Genomic DNA, 16782 nt, shown 5'->3' on the forward strand with positions numbered 1-16782 from the left:
AGCAGAGCACACTGTATGTTTATGTTTTTATTCTTCATACATGTCTAATCATAGCCAGACCTAATCTTATGAATAGGTTCTGTAGAATAATGCCTTACTGATTTCTGTATGACCTAAATGTTATTGCAACTAACTAAATACAAGGCAACCAGTGTAGTCCGATTCATGAACAAATAACTGACTTCACTAAAGAGTTGATCTTACCAGTTACATCCATTCAGTATTTTTATCATTCTGATCACTGCTGAAAATTGATTCATATACATATAATGTATATATTTATAATGTCTATGTTTCACTGTAGTACACTGATAAAAAATGGTCTAGAAACATTTTTGATTAAGAAATTTGTAGTAAATTTCAAAGAAAGTAGAAAGACTGAAATGGTAATTTCTTGTAATACATAATCCAAATATTTACTTTCGAAAAATATTTTTAGAGTGTTGATATGAAATATCAAATCAAGTGGCATATGCAAACCAAATGATGCTGTAGCTTTTCTTAGCACTATCTTATATTTTCTGAGCTTTTTTAAAGCTTAAACACGGCTGTGTAAAGTTAGGTCCTCTCAAGTTCACACAGGTGTCCAAGCACAAAAATACCAATGTAGTTAATATAATTAATATTAAACATATTCCACAACCAGAAAAACTTTTTGTCTGAATTCTAAAACAATACATTTACATTTTATATTCTATTTTTTGTGTTTTGCTTTTTTGAAAATATTGTAATTTATAGAACTTAACATCAACTGTTAAAAGTCTGCAGCTCTGTAAAACATGGGGAGATGTCTTAACACTATGTTGCTGAATTCAGTTTCACAGTTTCAGGTCAGTTCCTATCAGAAAGTTCCAGACCAAGGTTGAGTGGACATGGGCCAAAAATCCCCCATGGAGGATAGTGTTAAGGTCAAGGCCTCTCTCACTAGCTGAGTGATTTGACAGATCTGACAAGAAGCTGATGGCCCCTTTGTGCTGCCTGTCAGCTTCCAGTTCAGTCCGTCTCATTTCAGTGCTTTGAAACACAGCGAGAGCTCCAGCCATGGAAAACATCCTGCTCCGGATTGACCAAGTGGAACTCCTTGGGCCAGATTAACTAAACAGGGCAAACTAGTGTGAGACCGCAATCCCATAAAAGCACAGATGGGAGTGGAAAGTTCTGAGGGTGATCTACTGAAAATGCGCAAATTAAAGAAAACATATGCAGACAGTGAATTTCCATAATGAGCAATGCAAGCAACCAAGAGCAGCGCAAATTAGTGTAGGTTCACAAGTAAGCAGATGACAACACACAAGTACAAAATTGCTAAAGACATGCTTTTGGGATGTTAAATAATGCCACAAATGTTAGTATACTGACTACCACAAACCATTTCATTTAAATAATCTCCCATAAATCTTGCGTCTGAGAGGGAAACTCCTACAAATGCAGTAAGGTCAGCTGCAAAAATATCTAATCTCATCACTTATGTTTCACTGTGTGTCTTTAGTAAATCCTGACAGTAGTTTTTTAATGCCAAAAGAATTGCATTAAAAAGTTTAGATGACCATGTTTCAAGTATTACCGTCTCTTCTGTTGTCACCGCAGCACAATCTTTGTAATTCCATTGCTATGTTTAGATTAAGTATTTCTAAAAAGTCAAACGAGTGATGTAATTGATTTGTGTACTAGATTATGGTAATTGTTTTGTGTAACAGCAAGTATGAAGCCCTGTAGACTCATACTTTTTGTAGAAGTTCAACCACAGCTTTGTTTGAATGAACGTTTCTTGTATTTTCAATGACGAGGTAGTATGCTCTCATCCCCAAGTCTGTTTTTAGTCAGGACGACTGCATCTGCATTTTGGCAGGCGGACGGTTCTCCTCTCATGCAACTTGGTGCAATTAACCACATTTTAACAATGACCTCAGCCTTAATCCTGGGCCTTTTGATAGCGCAGGGTGCAGAAAACAACAGAAGCCTTGAGTCACAAAATAGCCCTTGAATCTGCTTGTAACTATCCGTATGGGCCATTGATGGCTACCCGCTTGCTGGCAAAGGAAGTGATGTCTGATTTGGAGGCATTGCTGCACACCCGCTCCTTGATTAAAGAAAAGCCCATTTATGGGGATCTGCTTTCTTTCCATGCCACCTTGCACCTTTTAGTACCTCATAAGACCAGACACACCAGACCATGTCTTTGTTAACCAGAGTCCTCACGGCAGAGGAACCCCTTGCCCTCCGGCATGCTAAAACTCTTAGTGGGTGGGTGATTGTCTGCTAGTTTTTCCAATGAGGAAAAATGCTATCAAGGGAACCATCCTGAGGGTTCAGTTTCACATGCAAAAGAAGCCAGATATGTACTATTCAGCCTTTAGGAGCAATAGAAATCGGTCTTGTTGAAGGTCTGGCCACTAGTTTGCGACCACCAGCGTTGTTACAGCAACCTTACAGTGAAACAAGATAAAGAGAATGACACATGCATAATATATAAAAACTAGGGCTGGTAATTTTACGTGTTAGATTAATTAATTATGGAGAAAAATAATTTGTTAAAATTATTAACGCACTTACCCCGCCCCAGAGCTATGTGTATCAACTGCCGTTTCATATTGTCGATTAATGACTAATATAAGACAGGGCAACAACTTCCTGCATGATGGTGCTTAGACAATATCCCTAAAATTCAAGATATGGTGCAAAATGCCCCTGTTTGAAATTTTGTCTCATATTAACATCACATAGATAAGAAATATTTATGATAAAGGGCTGGCAAAATCACTCTGGACCCCTCACATCCAGCACACACTACCTATTTGAGCTGTTGCCATCTGGTCGACGCTACAGAGCACTGAGCACCAGAATGACCAGACACAGGAACAGTTTCTTCCCTCAGGCAATACATCTAATGAACACTTGATAATAACTGTGGAAAACAATACACTATTTATATTTACTTACACGTACACTTATATATCTAACACACATACTTAGTGTACACTTAAATTTTGCACATAATATACCTTTACATACATAACTGCTTTTTGTAATATATCTGAAATACATTGTCAATTTGTATATTGTCATTCCTTACCTACTTATTTGTTTTTTTTAATGTGTTTTTTGTTCTGTCGCTGTCATTCTGTTGCACTGCGGAGCTTCTGTCACAAAAACAAATTCCTCATATGTGTAAACATACCTTGCAATAAAGCTCATTCTGATTCTGATTCTGAATAGCACACAAGCTGTAGGCTAAGTTTAATATCACATGAGTGCAAATGTGATACTCATCTTATACAATAGTTCATTAAGAAGTTAATATTGTGTTATTTTAAACACAATGTTGTCTGTTTTGCTCAATTTTGTCAACCAAAATATAAAGACAAATCAGAACTTTTCATCCCTGAGCAACCCACAGCGACATTTCATTTCTTAATCCACGTTTTGAACGAATTTGTTGAACCATTTGACACGTTGAACCATTGCCCATAATCGCGTTGGCTTTGAAGTGGCTCTGCACAGACCGAATGTTGTAGGAAATCAAAGTACCACGAGATCGATCCCAAAGCACAAGGAGTCGTCTGCTCTCTAAGCACTTGTAGTACTTTGATGTCACACACCGATCGGTCTGATGGTGATCACCCACTTCAAGTCGAACAAGCCTAATGATTCAATGAACCATTTACGTCACTCCTGAATGAATAAGCCATTTGAACGAATCAAACGAATGATTAAATGACTCGATGACTTAAGACATTTACCAGCACCTACTGGCAATTTTAGTTTATTATTTAGAGTATAATTTCATTAAAGAAATAATTTAATATTGTCATAGTAATAATAGGAAAATTAAGAAAATAAATTATTAAAGTTATAGTTCACCCAACCAAAAATGACAATTCAGTCATCATTTACCGTATTTTCCTGAGTATAAGTCGCATCAGTCCAAAAATATGTCATGATGAGGAAAAAAAACATAAGTCGCATTTATTTAGAACCAAGAGAAAACATTACCGTCTACAGCCGCGAGAGGGCGCTCTATGTCTTCAGTGTAGACTACAGGAGAACTGAGTAGCATAGAGCGCCCTCTCGCGGCTGGAGACGGTAATGTTTTCAATTGGTTCATTTCTCTTGGTTCATTTCTCTCGGTTCATGTCAAATTAATTGATAAATAAGTTGCACCTGACTATAAGTTGCAGGACCAGCCAAACTATGAAAAAAAGTGTGACTTATAGTCCGGAAAATACGGTACTCACATGGTCCAAAAGAGTAGGCTATATGTAATAAATTTTATCAAACAAAATATTTCTTGCTAAACCTACTTTTTGTAATCTTTGTTTGATGCTTTGCACAACAATTACTTTAAATTATCTTTTCAGAGTAATTTCTCCAAGTTTGATGTGCGATTATGTAAATTAATTAATCACCACATCATGTAATTAGATTAAAAATTCTAATCGCTTACCATCCCTAATAAAAACATATTCAGATAATGTGAGCCAATTTGATCTTATTGCACTGACAATTTTTTTTTCTTGTTTTAAGTGTAAAAACAAGTGAATTATGCCAGTGCAGAAAGACAAAATACACTTTGTTAAAACTTTTTTGGTATAAGCATCAACTTCACAGCTAATTTTGTTGGTGAGCAGATTAAATAAACTGCCAGACTTTAAGTGTCTCTTACCCTTTGTGGGTCATACAGGGAATACATTGGACATTCTGGGACATTCTTGCTTTAGGGGTTGATGATGTAATTTGGCCTCTGACCCTAAATCCATTGACTCTGCAAGTGGGCTCCTTATCTGGGACAGTAATTGACTAAAAGACTTCCTCTGCCTTTTGAGATTCTCTTATCGCTTGCAGTGCCCAAAGCAAGGTCGCATTTCTAAATCTTGATATCATTGTTTTAAACACATTTATTCCATACACACAAAACAATTAGCTAGTTCGTCTCTGATCAGTTATTGAATATATGTATACAGACTTAAAATGTGCAACTGCAAATGTAACTGTAAAATATTAATGTCTGCGTGAACCGGAATTTGCTGCCGACTTTATTTCAGTGTAATGACGTATTTCCAACTGAAACAGTATATTTAATAGGAGACATGGTTTTATGTTTGCCCTCCTCCTGTGTCTCTCTCTCATAGGAACCTAATGGTTGGAGGGGTGTGTTTAAGAATATTCTGCCCAAGCCATCAAACTGACATCATCAGAAAATGAATGCCATTCCAGAGTGGAAGTAAAGGTTCAGATTTTGATTAGAGATTACAAAGAAAAAACATTTCTTTCAGCGGATTAACTTGCAAGGATTAATTGTTTACATCAAGACTAACAGTGTGTGCTAGTAAATAAAATAAATAAATAAAGCCATTGATTTTTATTTCATGTGGACCTTAAACATAAGTAAAATAAAGCCATGCAATCTGACTACAAATCCAAGATTAACATGCACCAAAGTGCTCAGTATTTTAATAGTTTTATGTGTTTTTCAACCTTTTAGTAAAAATCTTCAAACATTTCTAAACATGAGACACTTCTACACATCAGGAGAACCCATCAGTTATAGAAAGAGCCGTCTGTAAATTTAGACAAGGGATACGAATTGACAGAAAGAGACTTGGGGCCCTGGTTAAGTCTTTCATTGTCCCCAGCTGACCCCAGCTCTCCTCTCTGGCCTCTGTGCCTCTCACCTATGCCGTCTCTCTGTGTGCGGGGGGTAATGGGATACCTGTCACTGGCTCTAATGGCCTTTGAAGGACCTGGCTAATCCCCAGAGTTTGCATTCAGTGAGCCATAAAAGTAAAATGAGCCTGAAACTGTAACAGCTCTGAATAGTGCGAGAGGGAACATCACCCAAGTGTGCAACCCTGGCATATGAGTGTGATAATGGACTCTCAACTGAGTTCAAGTGCCTTGATTGTTGTGGTTCAATTTTGCACTACCTCACTTGCTGGCAAACTAACATATGAATGGCTTCTGTGATGGTGCCATCAATGGATGTACATTGTATCGGTACTGTATCGGTTATCGGCCGATATAGAGACTTTTTGATCACTATTGGCCCATATTGGATGTTTTATTGTGCATATTTAAAACCCTATTTATTTATATTTGGATTACTTTTGCAGTCATCTAGTGTTCACTTAAAGTTCATCTTTACAAAAACTAATAATCTAATGATTAACAGTTAAATGTAATCTTTAGCAAATCTCATCAACAAAAATCCATTATATATTCATATTTGGAATGATTTGTATAATATATCATCAAATAGTTGATTTTAGTATTAACTCATTAAAACTAAAATAGTACAGAATATTAATTTAGGCCACTTATCATATATCAGCCATATCCTGAAAAATTATTGGCTTATTAGTATTAGTCAGAATTAGTAATATTGGCATCCCTAGTGCCTCAAATTACACAGATTTTAAAATTAAAATATAAAATTAAAATAGCTTCCAAATGCATTTAATCTGTATTTTATATCCTTTGTGTTGGTACAACTGTACTAGTATAAATATACATATTTATTGCTTTAAGTATCAACTTCATGGCTAAGTGTTCTGCTAAGGGCATTTGGCGTAAAATTCTGCAGATCAGTTTCAGTATTAAGGTGATAAATGTCATTTTCCAACCATGACAACTCTGGTGCATAAAATAGAATATTGTTTTTTTTATTCTTTCATTCAGTCCAGCTTGAGTGAAAACGACATGCTCTTTATTATACTGGAGCCCTATGAAACACATGGCGAGAAGTAAAGAGCAAGTCTGAAACAGATGTTTCACATTACAGCCAATGGACATTTATGAGACTGGACCGTAAATGCTTGGCAGAGTTATTTAACTTCAATGTGTGTGACACGGTCAAAAATCTTTTTATTTGATTTTATTTTTAAAACATGGTGCAAATTTCATCACCTTTTATATGAACTATAGCTGTTCCTATTTGCTTTTGTTCATACAGTCTGAAATATGTAAATATTACAATCCATATTATAACTCAATAAAGTAGTGTGTGTGTGTGTGTAATCTATTATATACCAATATTTAAAACTTTTAGTTTATCTGTATCACTAATATTATACTCATATGCTTAAAGTAAATTTTTCAAATTTTTTTTAAAAACACCAGTAATTCGCAATTTAATAGCACTGTTAAATTTAACCTTTTAGCAAATATCTATATTAATTAGATGAGATCCCAAAATGGTTGATGGTTTTCTGCTTTCATGTAGCAACTGTACCAAGGCCACAGCGCATCTTGTTCAGGCTTATTATTGCTGGAGAATCTATTTAACGACCAATTTAATTGTGAAAAAGAGCATGTTTACCTCACACGCAGACCTCTGGTGCAATGGATAGCAGACTAATAGGATGAGAAAGACTGATGTTATCAAAGCCAGCGTAGTTTAACACACACCACCCCACCCCCTGGAGATGGCAAGAATGTGGGAACGAAGAGAGAAATCAGGCCAGGCAAAGAATCGCCTCAGCCACGTCCTTTCTTTGGACTCTCGTTTCTTTTATCCCTTCCTTTTTACTACTTTCACAGTCCAGACGGACCCAAATGCAAGCGAGTACATCTGAACAAACCATTGTTCTGCTTCTAAATGGTAAAAAAAACTAAAAAATAAAACGCTGTATTTATCATTATATTTTATGTGATGCTTGCATTTCTTCACCCCAAAACATTATTTTATTTTTATTTTTTACACTCCAGACAAGACATTTCAAACAATTTTGATATTCTGTAACTAATAACAGGACATTCAGACATTTTTAAGTGTGACTAAAATGTCCGAGCCATATATGTTAGCTGCCACCATATATATTAAATATAGCTAAGTTCAACCATATGTGTCTCTATAACTAAATAGTTTGGTTGAACTTAAAAGTGCTTGTGAATTAATCAGCACTGTGTAACATTTAGTTTAATACTTAAAATGAATTGACATGCAGATGGACTCAGTTTAGTGCTCAAATATCTAGGTTTTTTCTACACATTCAGCTTAGACAGAGCATTGGAAACTGGTATAATAAACAGCTCAGCTGTACACATTTATTACATAAATAACATAAGTTACGTTTATGGCTGTGTAGGGTGTCATGGGATGTAAATAAGACATGAGAATCATTACTATAGGCTGACATGCCTAGACAGACTTACATAATTTGAATAATATACAGTACAGTAATACGAAGCCAAGGTGGAACGTTGCACTAAATATTGGAGCACAGACAAGCTATGTTAGTATACTAGGACAGAACCATTATATAATGTATATGCGCAGTGTGTTGGTGGAACGTTTTAGAATTTAAAAGAGGTTTATGTGTGTAGAGAAGATGTGTATCATAGCTTGCAGCCTTTGGAGACTTCATATAGTTATGATGCATGTCCAGAAACTCATGCTGGAGCTCCTCAGCTTCTCTCTGGAATATTTTCAGGATCATTCAGCTGTTAATTAGCTCATACATTTAATGAACCAGCACAAGCCATTTATGCATACAAGTGAAGTCATTTGACCACTCCTATTGTCAATGTGGAGCTGCATCTCAGTCATGCCAGGAGTTGTAAAATGGCGTTTTATGCCATAAACATTCATTTTCAGATTAAATCCATTATCATTATGATATCCCAAAAGAACACCCAAAAACATCCTACATCCAGACTTACATCCAAAGAGGGCCCCAAATCATATAAAGAACAAAATATTAAACAATTATTAAATTCTTTGTTTAAAAAACAAAAATGTATAATTGTTTCCAATACAATATTAAGCAGCACAACTGTTTTCACCATTTATAATAAAAAATACAAATTTCATTTTTGAGCACCAAATCAGGATATTAGAATGAATTCTGAAGGATCATGTAAAACTGATGAAAATTGGGATTTTCCATCACAAGAATAAACTATATTTTTAAATATATATTAAGATAGAGAACAGCTGTTTGAAATCTAATAAATATAGTAGCGTTTTTGACCGGTAGCATATATATGAATTTATAGATAATTCTACACATCTGCCACCATTTGTGAAGTTTTATTTTATTTTTAATTACAGTTACGTAATCAATCAGATTACTTTTTCAAGTAACTAGTAAAGTAATGCATTACTTTTAAATTTACAAGTTTACTTTTACTTGAGTTACTTTTTCAAATAAGAAATGCAAGTTAAAATTTTGTAAATAAGCATTCCAGCTCAGGTGACAAATCGTAATGCAAAAGTAACATAACACTTCATAAAAAGTAACTAAGTAACACAATTAGTTACTTTTGTGTGGAGTAACGAAGTATTTTAATGGATTTTGTTTAAAAATAACTTCCCCAAGACCTTTTTCCCCAGGGCACCAGCATTTGATGTAAATACGATTTTGAGTGTAATATGGTCCAAAAGTAGGGCAGAGAGGTTTCCCGCACACTTTAAACTCAAGCTGTTTAAAGCAGCGGTGACTGGGGTGGGCTCACGGTCTGAACGTGCATCCCACACACATAGGCCTTGAGTTCATTCGGCTCAAGAGCACCTAGAAGGAGGCTGATCTGATCAAAGGTGCTGGTCACGGCCATTAGGCACAGCAATAAGGACCCAGCATGAAAAGGTTGTGATCTGAAAAGGCTTAGGAAAGAAAAGGAGAAAAAACAACATCAGGACCCTCTAAAGGAAGAAAGCAAACTGTGGAAAAATTGAAAAGGTACGTCAATCAACTACAAGCACCCAGTTGGACACAAGAGATTCCCAGGCTTTCACCCGAAAGGGCGACAGGCCAGAGAGGGCTGCTGGAGGGGGCAACCTGGGAAATTAAAGACCCTCTTTAAAAGCACGTAAGGGAGGGGGTTTGCCAGAGAAACTTAGCTCCATCTTTCACCCTGTCGACCCCCTCCTTCTCTTTTAATTGATGTGGGTGGAACTTTGCTCTGTGTGACAAAAGCCGGGTCATTAATGAGACCTTGTCAGCTTCCAAATCTCAGGTAGCTAACAAAGGCCTATTGGGAGCAAAGGGCCAGTTGAAGGAAACATAATTTTAGGAACCTCCTGACCTCCGCCCTGGCTTTCCTTATTACCAGCATCTACAACCCGCATTCTCCACCAACTCCTCCTCCTGCTCTTCTCACCCAACGATAATTCTGACAAAGGAATCGCTTTGAGAGCTCCTTCCTGCTTTTTTTTCTTAAATGATTTGCTTTCAGCGTCAAAAAGGGCTGAATGATCTGAAGATGGGCTCACTTCCAGAAAGTAAAGGGTGGGAGATTAAGGCAAAAGTGAAAGAGTAAAAAGACCGTGCAAAGGGCTTTCAGAAGTTACATGTGAGATGGGAAGAATGGGTAGTCTACACTTGACTAAGTCTGTAGAAATGAGGATTTTGCTTGTAATGGTTCAAGCAGCTTATTGCCAGCTCTGGCCAAAACATGTCAAAGGTCAAGAGAGTTTGCCAAAGATGTGATGAAAACAAACTCAATGCAGTTTCTCAGATATTATTTTCACCTACTAAACTCATTGGTTACTCACTAATAATTCATTCATTAACTCTTGTTCTGTGTTGAAAAATCCATAACTTAATTTGGTGTTCCTGGTCATAAATGACCCCAGTTTTTGAGTGGAAAAACAATCAGTCAGTTCTAAAAAGAAATACAAACCTTGTGCTAACTGAATAAAAGCAATTTGATTTGTTTTTTAAAATAATACAATAATAATGAATTTAATAGCATAATGAGAGATTTACAAAGGCCAAAAATGTGTGTGGTGGGGACAACCCCCCCCCCCCCCCCCCCCAACCACACACACACACAGGTTTTCACATGCCTTGTGTGAGCAACGTTTTAGTCCAATGTGATAACATAAACTAGCCTTTTGGGGAAAAGAAAATCTTCTCATTGTTACAATGACTGGAACACAACAGGAGGGTTAATATTTAAAAAAATACTACCAACAGAAAGCATAATGGCGTGTATTCTAAATGGTGTATCCATTCACATTACTCCACTGTACTGTAGGTCCATGTAGCTGTATGTGTTGAATCACTACAAAGAACCATCTAATTTGAGCCATTCTGTTGAGATTTGGGCTAAAATGGTTACACTTCAAAGTTTTAGGTTGTGTTGGAAGTTTTTTTAATGAAAATTTTAATTCCTTGAGCACTCCGGAGACCATGAGCTAAAGACACAATAGAGGACATTTTCAAAAGGGAATAAAGATTAATAAAGGTCCAACTGGCCTTTATAGTTGTGTGGTCATGCGTAAAGAACTTGAATAATTTCACCTAGATAAATCCGCACCAACTACCCTTCGGATTTTCTCACTGAGTTCAAATAATGGTAAAGAATGTATCATTTATATGAAAATTAGATGACAAATGATGGTAGAATGGGATTTTTTCTTTTTCTTTTTTTAGAAAGATAAGGTTTTAGCCCATTAAATAAAGCACTAAAACCAGTTCTTTATTTAGGAAGTCTTCCTGGCTTTCAAAGCTGAATTGGACTTGACTTACACCTTTGAGCAACTAATAATGAAAATTAGAAGTAACAGCACTTACTTCAGACCCTGGTGCTTTTCATTTGACTGGACCGTTGCTCATAAACTCAATGTGAGCTCCAATCATCTGGGAGACTGGATGGATGTCTTATGAGCTGTTTGCACGTGTCTGTCACCAAAGCTACCATGCTGTAAACATGGCAAGTAAATAACATATTGGCCTTCAAAGGACAGACATCATTGAATGAGGTCACAGCTGTGTAACCGAGCGATCCATCAGCGCATCTTCATGATGAAGGGCTACATTATTCACTTGTTAATGAGGAAAGACATTACGTAATTTACATATGTACTGTTACAAGAAAAATATTTAATGTCACTTTCTGTTGCCTATCAGCTGTTTCCCTATTATTGTTTCCTTATTTCCTTATTTCCCTATTAATTTTGTTGTTCTTTTCTGTTACTTTTACTGCATTTTCTAGGTTGCAATACATTTACATTTGACAGATGCTTTATTGAATTCATTGTTAGTTAATTTGGATAAATGCATCTGCCAAATGCATAAATGTAATGTTAATGTAAATACATAAAAAAAAAAAAAAAAAAAAAAAAAACTTTATAAAGCCAAAAGAATAATACATTTATAAAAAAAAGAATTTAAATAAATAAAATGACAAAAAAAAGAAAGAAAAAAGATGGCATTTGAGGACTGTTGTTTGCTTTTTGCTTTTAGGGTTACCGACAAAATACATATGAACAATAATGAATGATATAAGTTTGTTATATAGTAACATTAAATCGCTGCAGTATATTCTGTTTTATCAGTCACAGTGATTTAATTTCCAAACCCTTAAGAAATAGCTTACACCTAGGGATATTATTCTATCGCTACATTTTATATTCTGTTTTCCAAGTCTTTTTGATAGAACACAGTATTTTTTATCATAATAAAACGTGTAATTCAACAAGTACATTCATCCCAGGAAGTGTCACAAAGTTGCAGACGATAATTAGTCTATGAGTTTAAACTGGAAGAAATGGCTGTTGAGAAATAGCTACACCTGCTCAAACCTGACAGCAAGGGTTTACTCAGTCACAGCTGAAAAGCGTTAACCAGAATCCCAAACCCAAGTTCTTCGGTCTGACACCTGCAACACATGTGTTCAACAGATCTGCCTTCCCATGTTTTTTTGGTGTTCATTTCCCAACTGGCACTAAGTCAACATCTCATTCAGCACCTCAGTGTGTTACAGTGTTTACAGTCCTTGTCCAAAGCCAACAGCTGATTTGTCTGCACCGTTTCCCCTTGCAGAATTATAGAGAGGCACCCAGCTGACTCCAAATGGTTTGCATGCAGCATTTTGTCTTTTTTCCCCTTTAAAGCTGCTTTTTACGAGCCTTAAACACTCATGGATGCTCTCAACAGATAACATCAGACAATATGAATTATGTGATGTAATGGAGAGGAATGCTCTCAAAAGCAATCAATGTTTTTTTTTTTTCACAGGACAATATCAGGTAATCTCCAAAACAATCTGCTCTATTGTCATGACAAGGGTCCAGCCTCCATTTTAGAGCAAAAAAAAAAAAGAACCTAGCATGATGGACATCCAAACATAATCAATCGGAAACCGAACTGCCAGATCATTAGAAAAAAAAAAAAGCTTTAGATTCAGTAGAGTCGAATAGGAGAAATGCATTTTTTGACTTCTGACTATTGAGTTTATTGATTCGTTCTTGGTATATTCCGGAACATGGAACTCTTCTGACATAATTAAGTGTTGGGGAAACGTTACTTTTCATAAATACTGCATTATAAAAACAAACATTACATTACATTAAATTTATATTTATATGATAAATAACACATTTTCTCATTGTAAACTGACTTGAGGGTGAAACATGCAAGGCAGAGAAGAGAAATGACCATTTAAATTTCTCGCCAATTCGTAAAATATGCAGAAATTCATTGACATATGCTCAACTGAAGGGTAAGTTTTGTGGTTAGGGGTTAGGGGTAAAGTTCAATACTTATTTATTCATTGTTTTCAGTTTTTATTCAAAATTAAAATTTAAATTCTGTCATTAATCAATCACCTTTATGTTGTTCCAAACCTGTAAGACCATCGTTCAACTCGATAATACAAATTAAGTTTTTTTTTTCTGAAATTTGAGAGCTTTCTGACCCTGCATAGACAGTAACAGATCTTCCACATATAAGGCCCAGAAGAGTAGTAAGGACATTGTTAAAATAGTCCATGTGACATTAGTGGCTCAACTGTAATTTTATGAAATGAGAACACTTTCTGAGCATAATGAAAAAAAAAAAAATAATAAAAAAAAAATCAACAATTTATTGGCTTCCTTGTCAGTGTTCAATGCTTGTACATGAGAGTACCACGATGCAGGCGTGTGCATTCCTCTGGTTGTAAACAAGGCGCAGCACATGTGTGTTTCTAATGTGTGTCATTAGAAACTTTTATTCCTAACATTGTCCATAATATCAATGCAACATATTGTTGTTTTCTACACTTTCGTTTATAAGTGCCACATAAGTTCCAAGGAAAACCGTGTCTGGAAATCTAGGTTTTTCTTGGTGGATTCACAAAGAGCATCATTGAAACTGGCCTATTGTAGTGTGTCCTGTTTTTTCTTGTCCTGGGAGAAAAAAAAAACATCCCTTGAGCATATGGGTGCCTGGTTTTCTAATCAGCAATGATAGAGTGGCTTTTGATAAAGAAACTCGCCCTTTCTAAACCAGACTTCTGTTCCTTTTTACCCCTCCTCAGGTCTGATGGAAATCCGATCTGTCAGTGTGGGAGTTGTCGCCATCAAATCTGTCAGCACTGGCCTGTACTTAGCTATGTCCAAAAAGGGAACACTCTTCGGATCGGTAGGTACATCACAATGCTTCAGCATCTTATAGTATTAACATTTTGCAAATTAAAGATATTTATCATCCAATAAATATCCTGGAACTAACATTTGCTTTTTTTACCGGAACGTCCCAAATCTTTGGACACTTCATTTTATTGTGAAATTAGTGCGTGCCAGCAGACAGTTGTTTGTGACTTGTTTAATGAAGACGCCCCATTGCATGGTGCACTTTAACTGCTCTCTGAGAAATCTCACCCTGGCAATCTGTCACCCAGCCATGATAAGATGGCTTACAGATGGCTATATCTGTCCTCCGATCCCCAGAGTAAACATGGCAAACCTTGGGAATCACTCGAGGCCTGAGCACCCTTCTTTTCTTACCCTTTTGAATGATTATTAGTTGCATTCACTCATTCCACAGTGATCTTATCGGACTGTAGGCTAAAGCTGCCTTGACCAGGACTCTTAAGTGTTATTGTCATCATCCTTTTTGTTCCCTTTCAAGTTAATAGCTTTATCCAGCTGTGGCAGAGTGGCAGAGCTCTCTTGGCTTCGTCAGACAGCTTTTTGAGCCCATGCGAGACGGTGACGGTTGATTTACAATGACAGGCTAGTTGAGATAAATACAAATGCGTAATGGGTACACAATAGGATGTTTGGAACATAACTCACTCCCAGATTTCTGATGCTGTTTTTCACCACATGGTTCAGTGTGCTTGGTAAGATTGTATGGTTTAATATGCTAAACAATAAAAGGAAAACCACATATTTGGACTTATGTGTATGATCCATATGTAATTATTTAAGAAAATGGCCACTGTAAAAATGAAACAGCTGAGATCTAATCTAATTATTGGGGGCTCAAAGCTCAAAATCTGCTGTTTATAAAAGTACATTTCTGTCATCTTGTCTAGCCAGACGTTTGTCTTTTGGAAATTAACTTTGCAGCTTACCCTTAGATTTTAAAATATACTTGAATAAACTTAAGTCATTAAAAAAAATACATATCATTCTAAACACTGTTATATTTTTGATAAAAGCAAAATGCATTTAAGGTTGGGAATGTGTTTTCTTGCCATTTGAGGTACATTTGTCAATATTTTTGTCATTTGAAGCTGTAGATAAACTATGTTTTCACTTTGATATATTTGATATATTTCCATTTAGTTGCACTGTTTACAACATATATTAAGCATATATTTCAAGTATATTTTGGCCAGAGAAATACATACATACAATTTTTTTTTTGTCATAACGACAACTTAAAAAGGATGTCTTGCTTACTTGCTACTACAAATTTCAGAAAATACAGCTACTTCAATTCAATTAGAGTGGATCTGGTCATTTGAGTCAGCTTTTTGCAGTTGAATGTAGAATTTTGTAAGCATAATGCTGTCATGTCAACTAAAATGTTACTGTCATCAATTACTTCTGATGCCATTTTAGTTATCTATACGAAAACTGAATTTAAATGAATGTTTGACAATGAAATAATAACTTAAAATGAAAGAATATTTCCTTCAAAAGACAAGTATTGTATGTAAAAAATGAACACTGCATGTATTAAACAACTGTATAAGTTTTGATGTTGTCAACAACACACTTCGAGTAGTGACTCAGGCTGTACTTTTCATTTGACTCGTTGCAGGTCAGATACAGTCCCAGCTGCAAGTTCAAAGAGCGCATTGAAGAGAACGGCTATAACACCTACGCCTCCCTGCGCTGGAAGCACAGGGGGAGGCAGATGTTCGTGTCGCTGAACGGCCGAGGGAAACCCCGCAGAGGCCACAAAGCTAGACGGAGACACCCATCTACTCATTTCCTTCCTATGCTGGCCACATAGCTGGACTGTTCATCATGAGCAATGCTATGCCATCTGCATTTGATGGGGACTTATTAAATGTTATTAAGTTCTGGTTTGTCTTTTTTTTTTTTTTCCTGAGTACTGTCGCACAGTACATTAACTTATTACTCTGGCTCAGCTTAAGACCCAGTACAGTTTAAAGCAAGGGTGTTAATATGATGTATATACAGGTTACGTATTAATGTTATTGTTGAGTTAAATAGGCATTTACTGCATCTATCTGTTATACTATTATGACAGATTTCTGACTGACATTACCAACCTAGTCTTATTGTATAAAAACATACTTATACAATTCACTGCAGTTTCCAGCTGAAATGAACAGTAGCGGCAGTAAAATGGCAACAGTCTTATTCCTTTTGACACAAATTATGATTATACAGCATTTTGTACATAATAAAAGACTCTTCTCATCTTAAGACAAAGAAACTCTCAAAACAACTTTTACCACACTGTATGTATCATGGTTTCTACAAAAATATTAAGCAGCACAATAATGAGAAATGTTTTTGAAGCATAATATCTGCATATTAAATTGATTTCTGAAGGATCATGCAACAAGACTAATGGCTGGTGAAAATTCAGC

General features: G+C 35.9%; 1 protein-coding gene across 1 annotated transcript in view; it reads left to right on the forward strand.

Moving 5' to 3' along the window:
- LOC132159863 (fibroblast growth factor 22-like) overlaps nt 1–16782 on the forward strand; it is a 30522-nt gene extending 13740 nt beyond the window's left edge. The window contains exons 2-3 of the mRNA XM_059569497.1: nt 14245–14348; nt 15981–16782. Coding sequence (XP_059425480.1) covers nt 14245–14348; nt 15981–16175 — 299 coding nt within the window. The 3' untranslated portion in view covers nt 16176–16782. The remainder of the gene's footprint in view (nt 1–14244; nt 14349–15980) is intronic.

The sequence above is a fragment of the Carassius carassius genome, chromosome 16 (assembly GCF_963082965.1).
Source record: "Carassius carassius chromosome 16, fCarCar2.1, whole genome shotgun sequence".
Classification (NCBI taxonomy): Eukaryota; Metazoa; Chordata; class Actinopteri; order Cypriniformes; family Cyprinidae; genus Carassius; species Carassius carassius.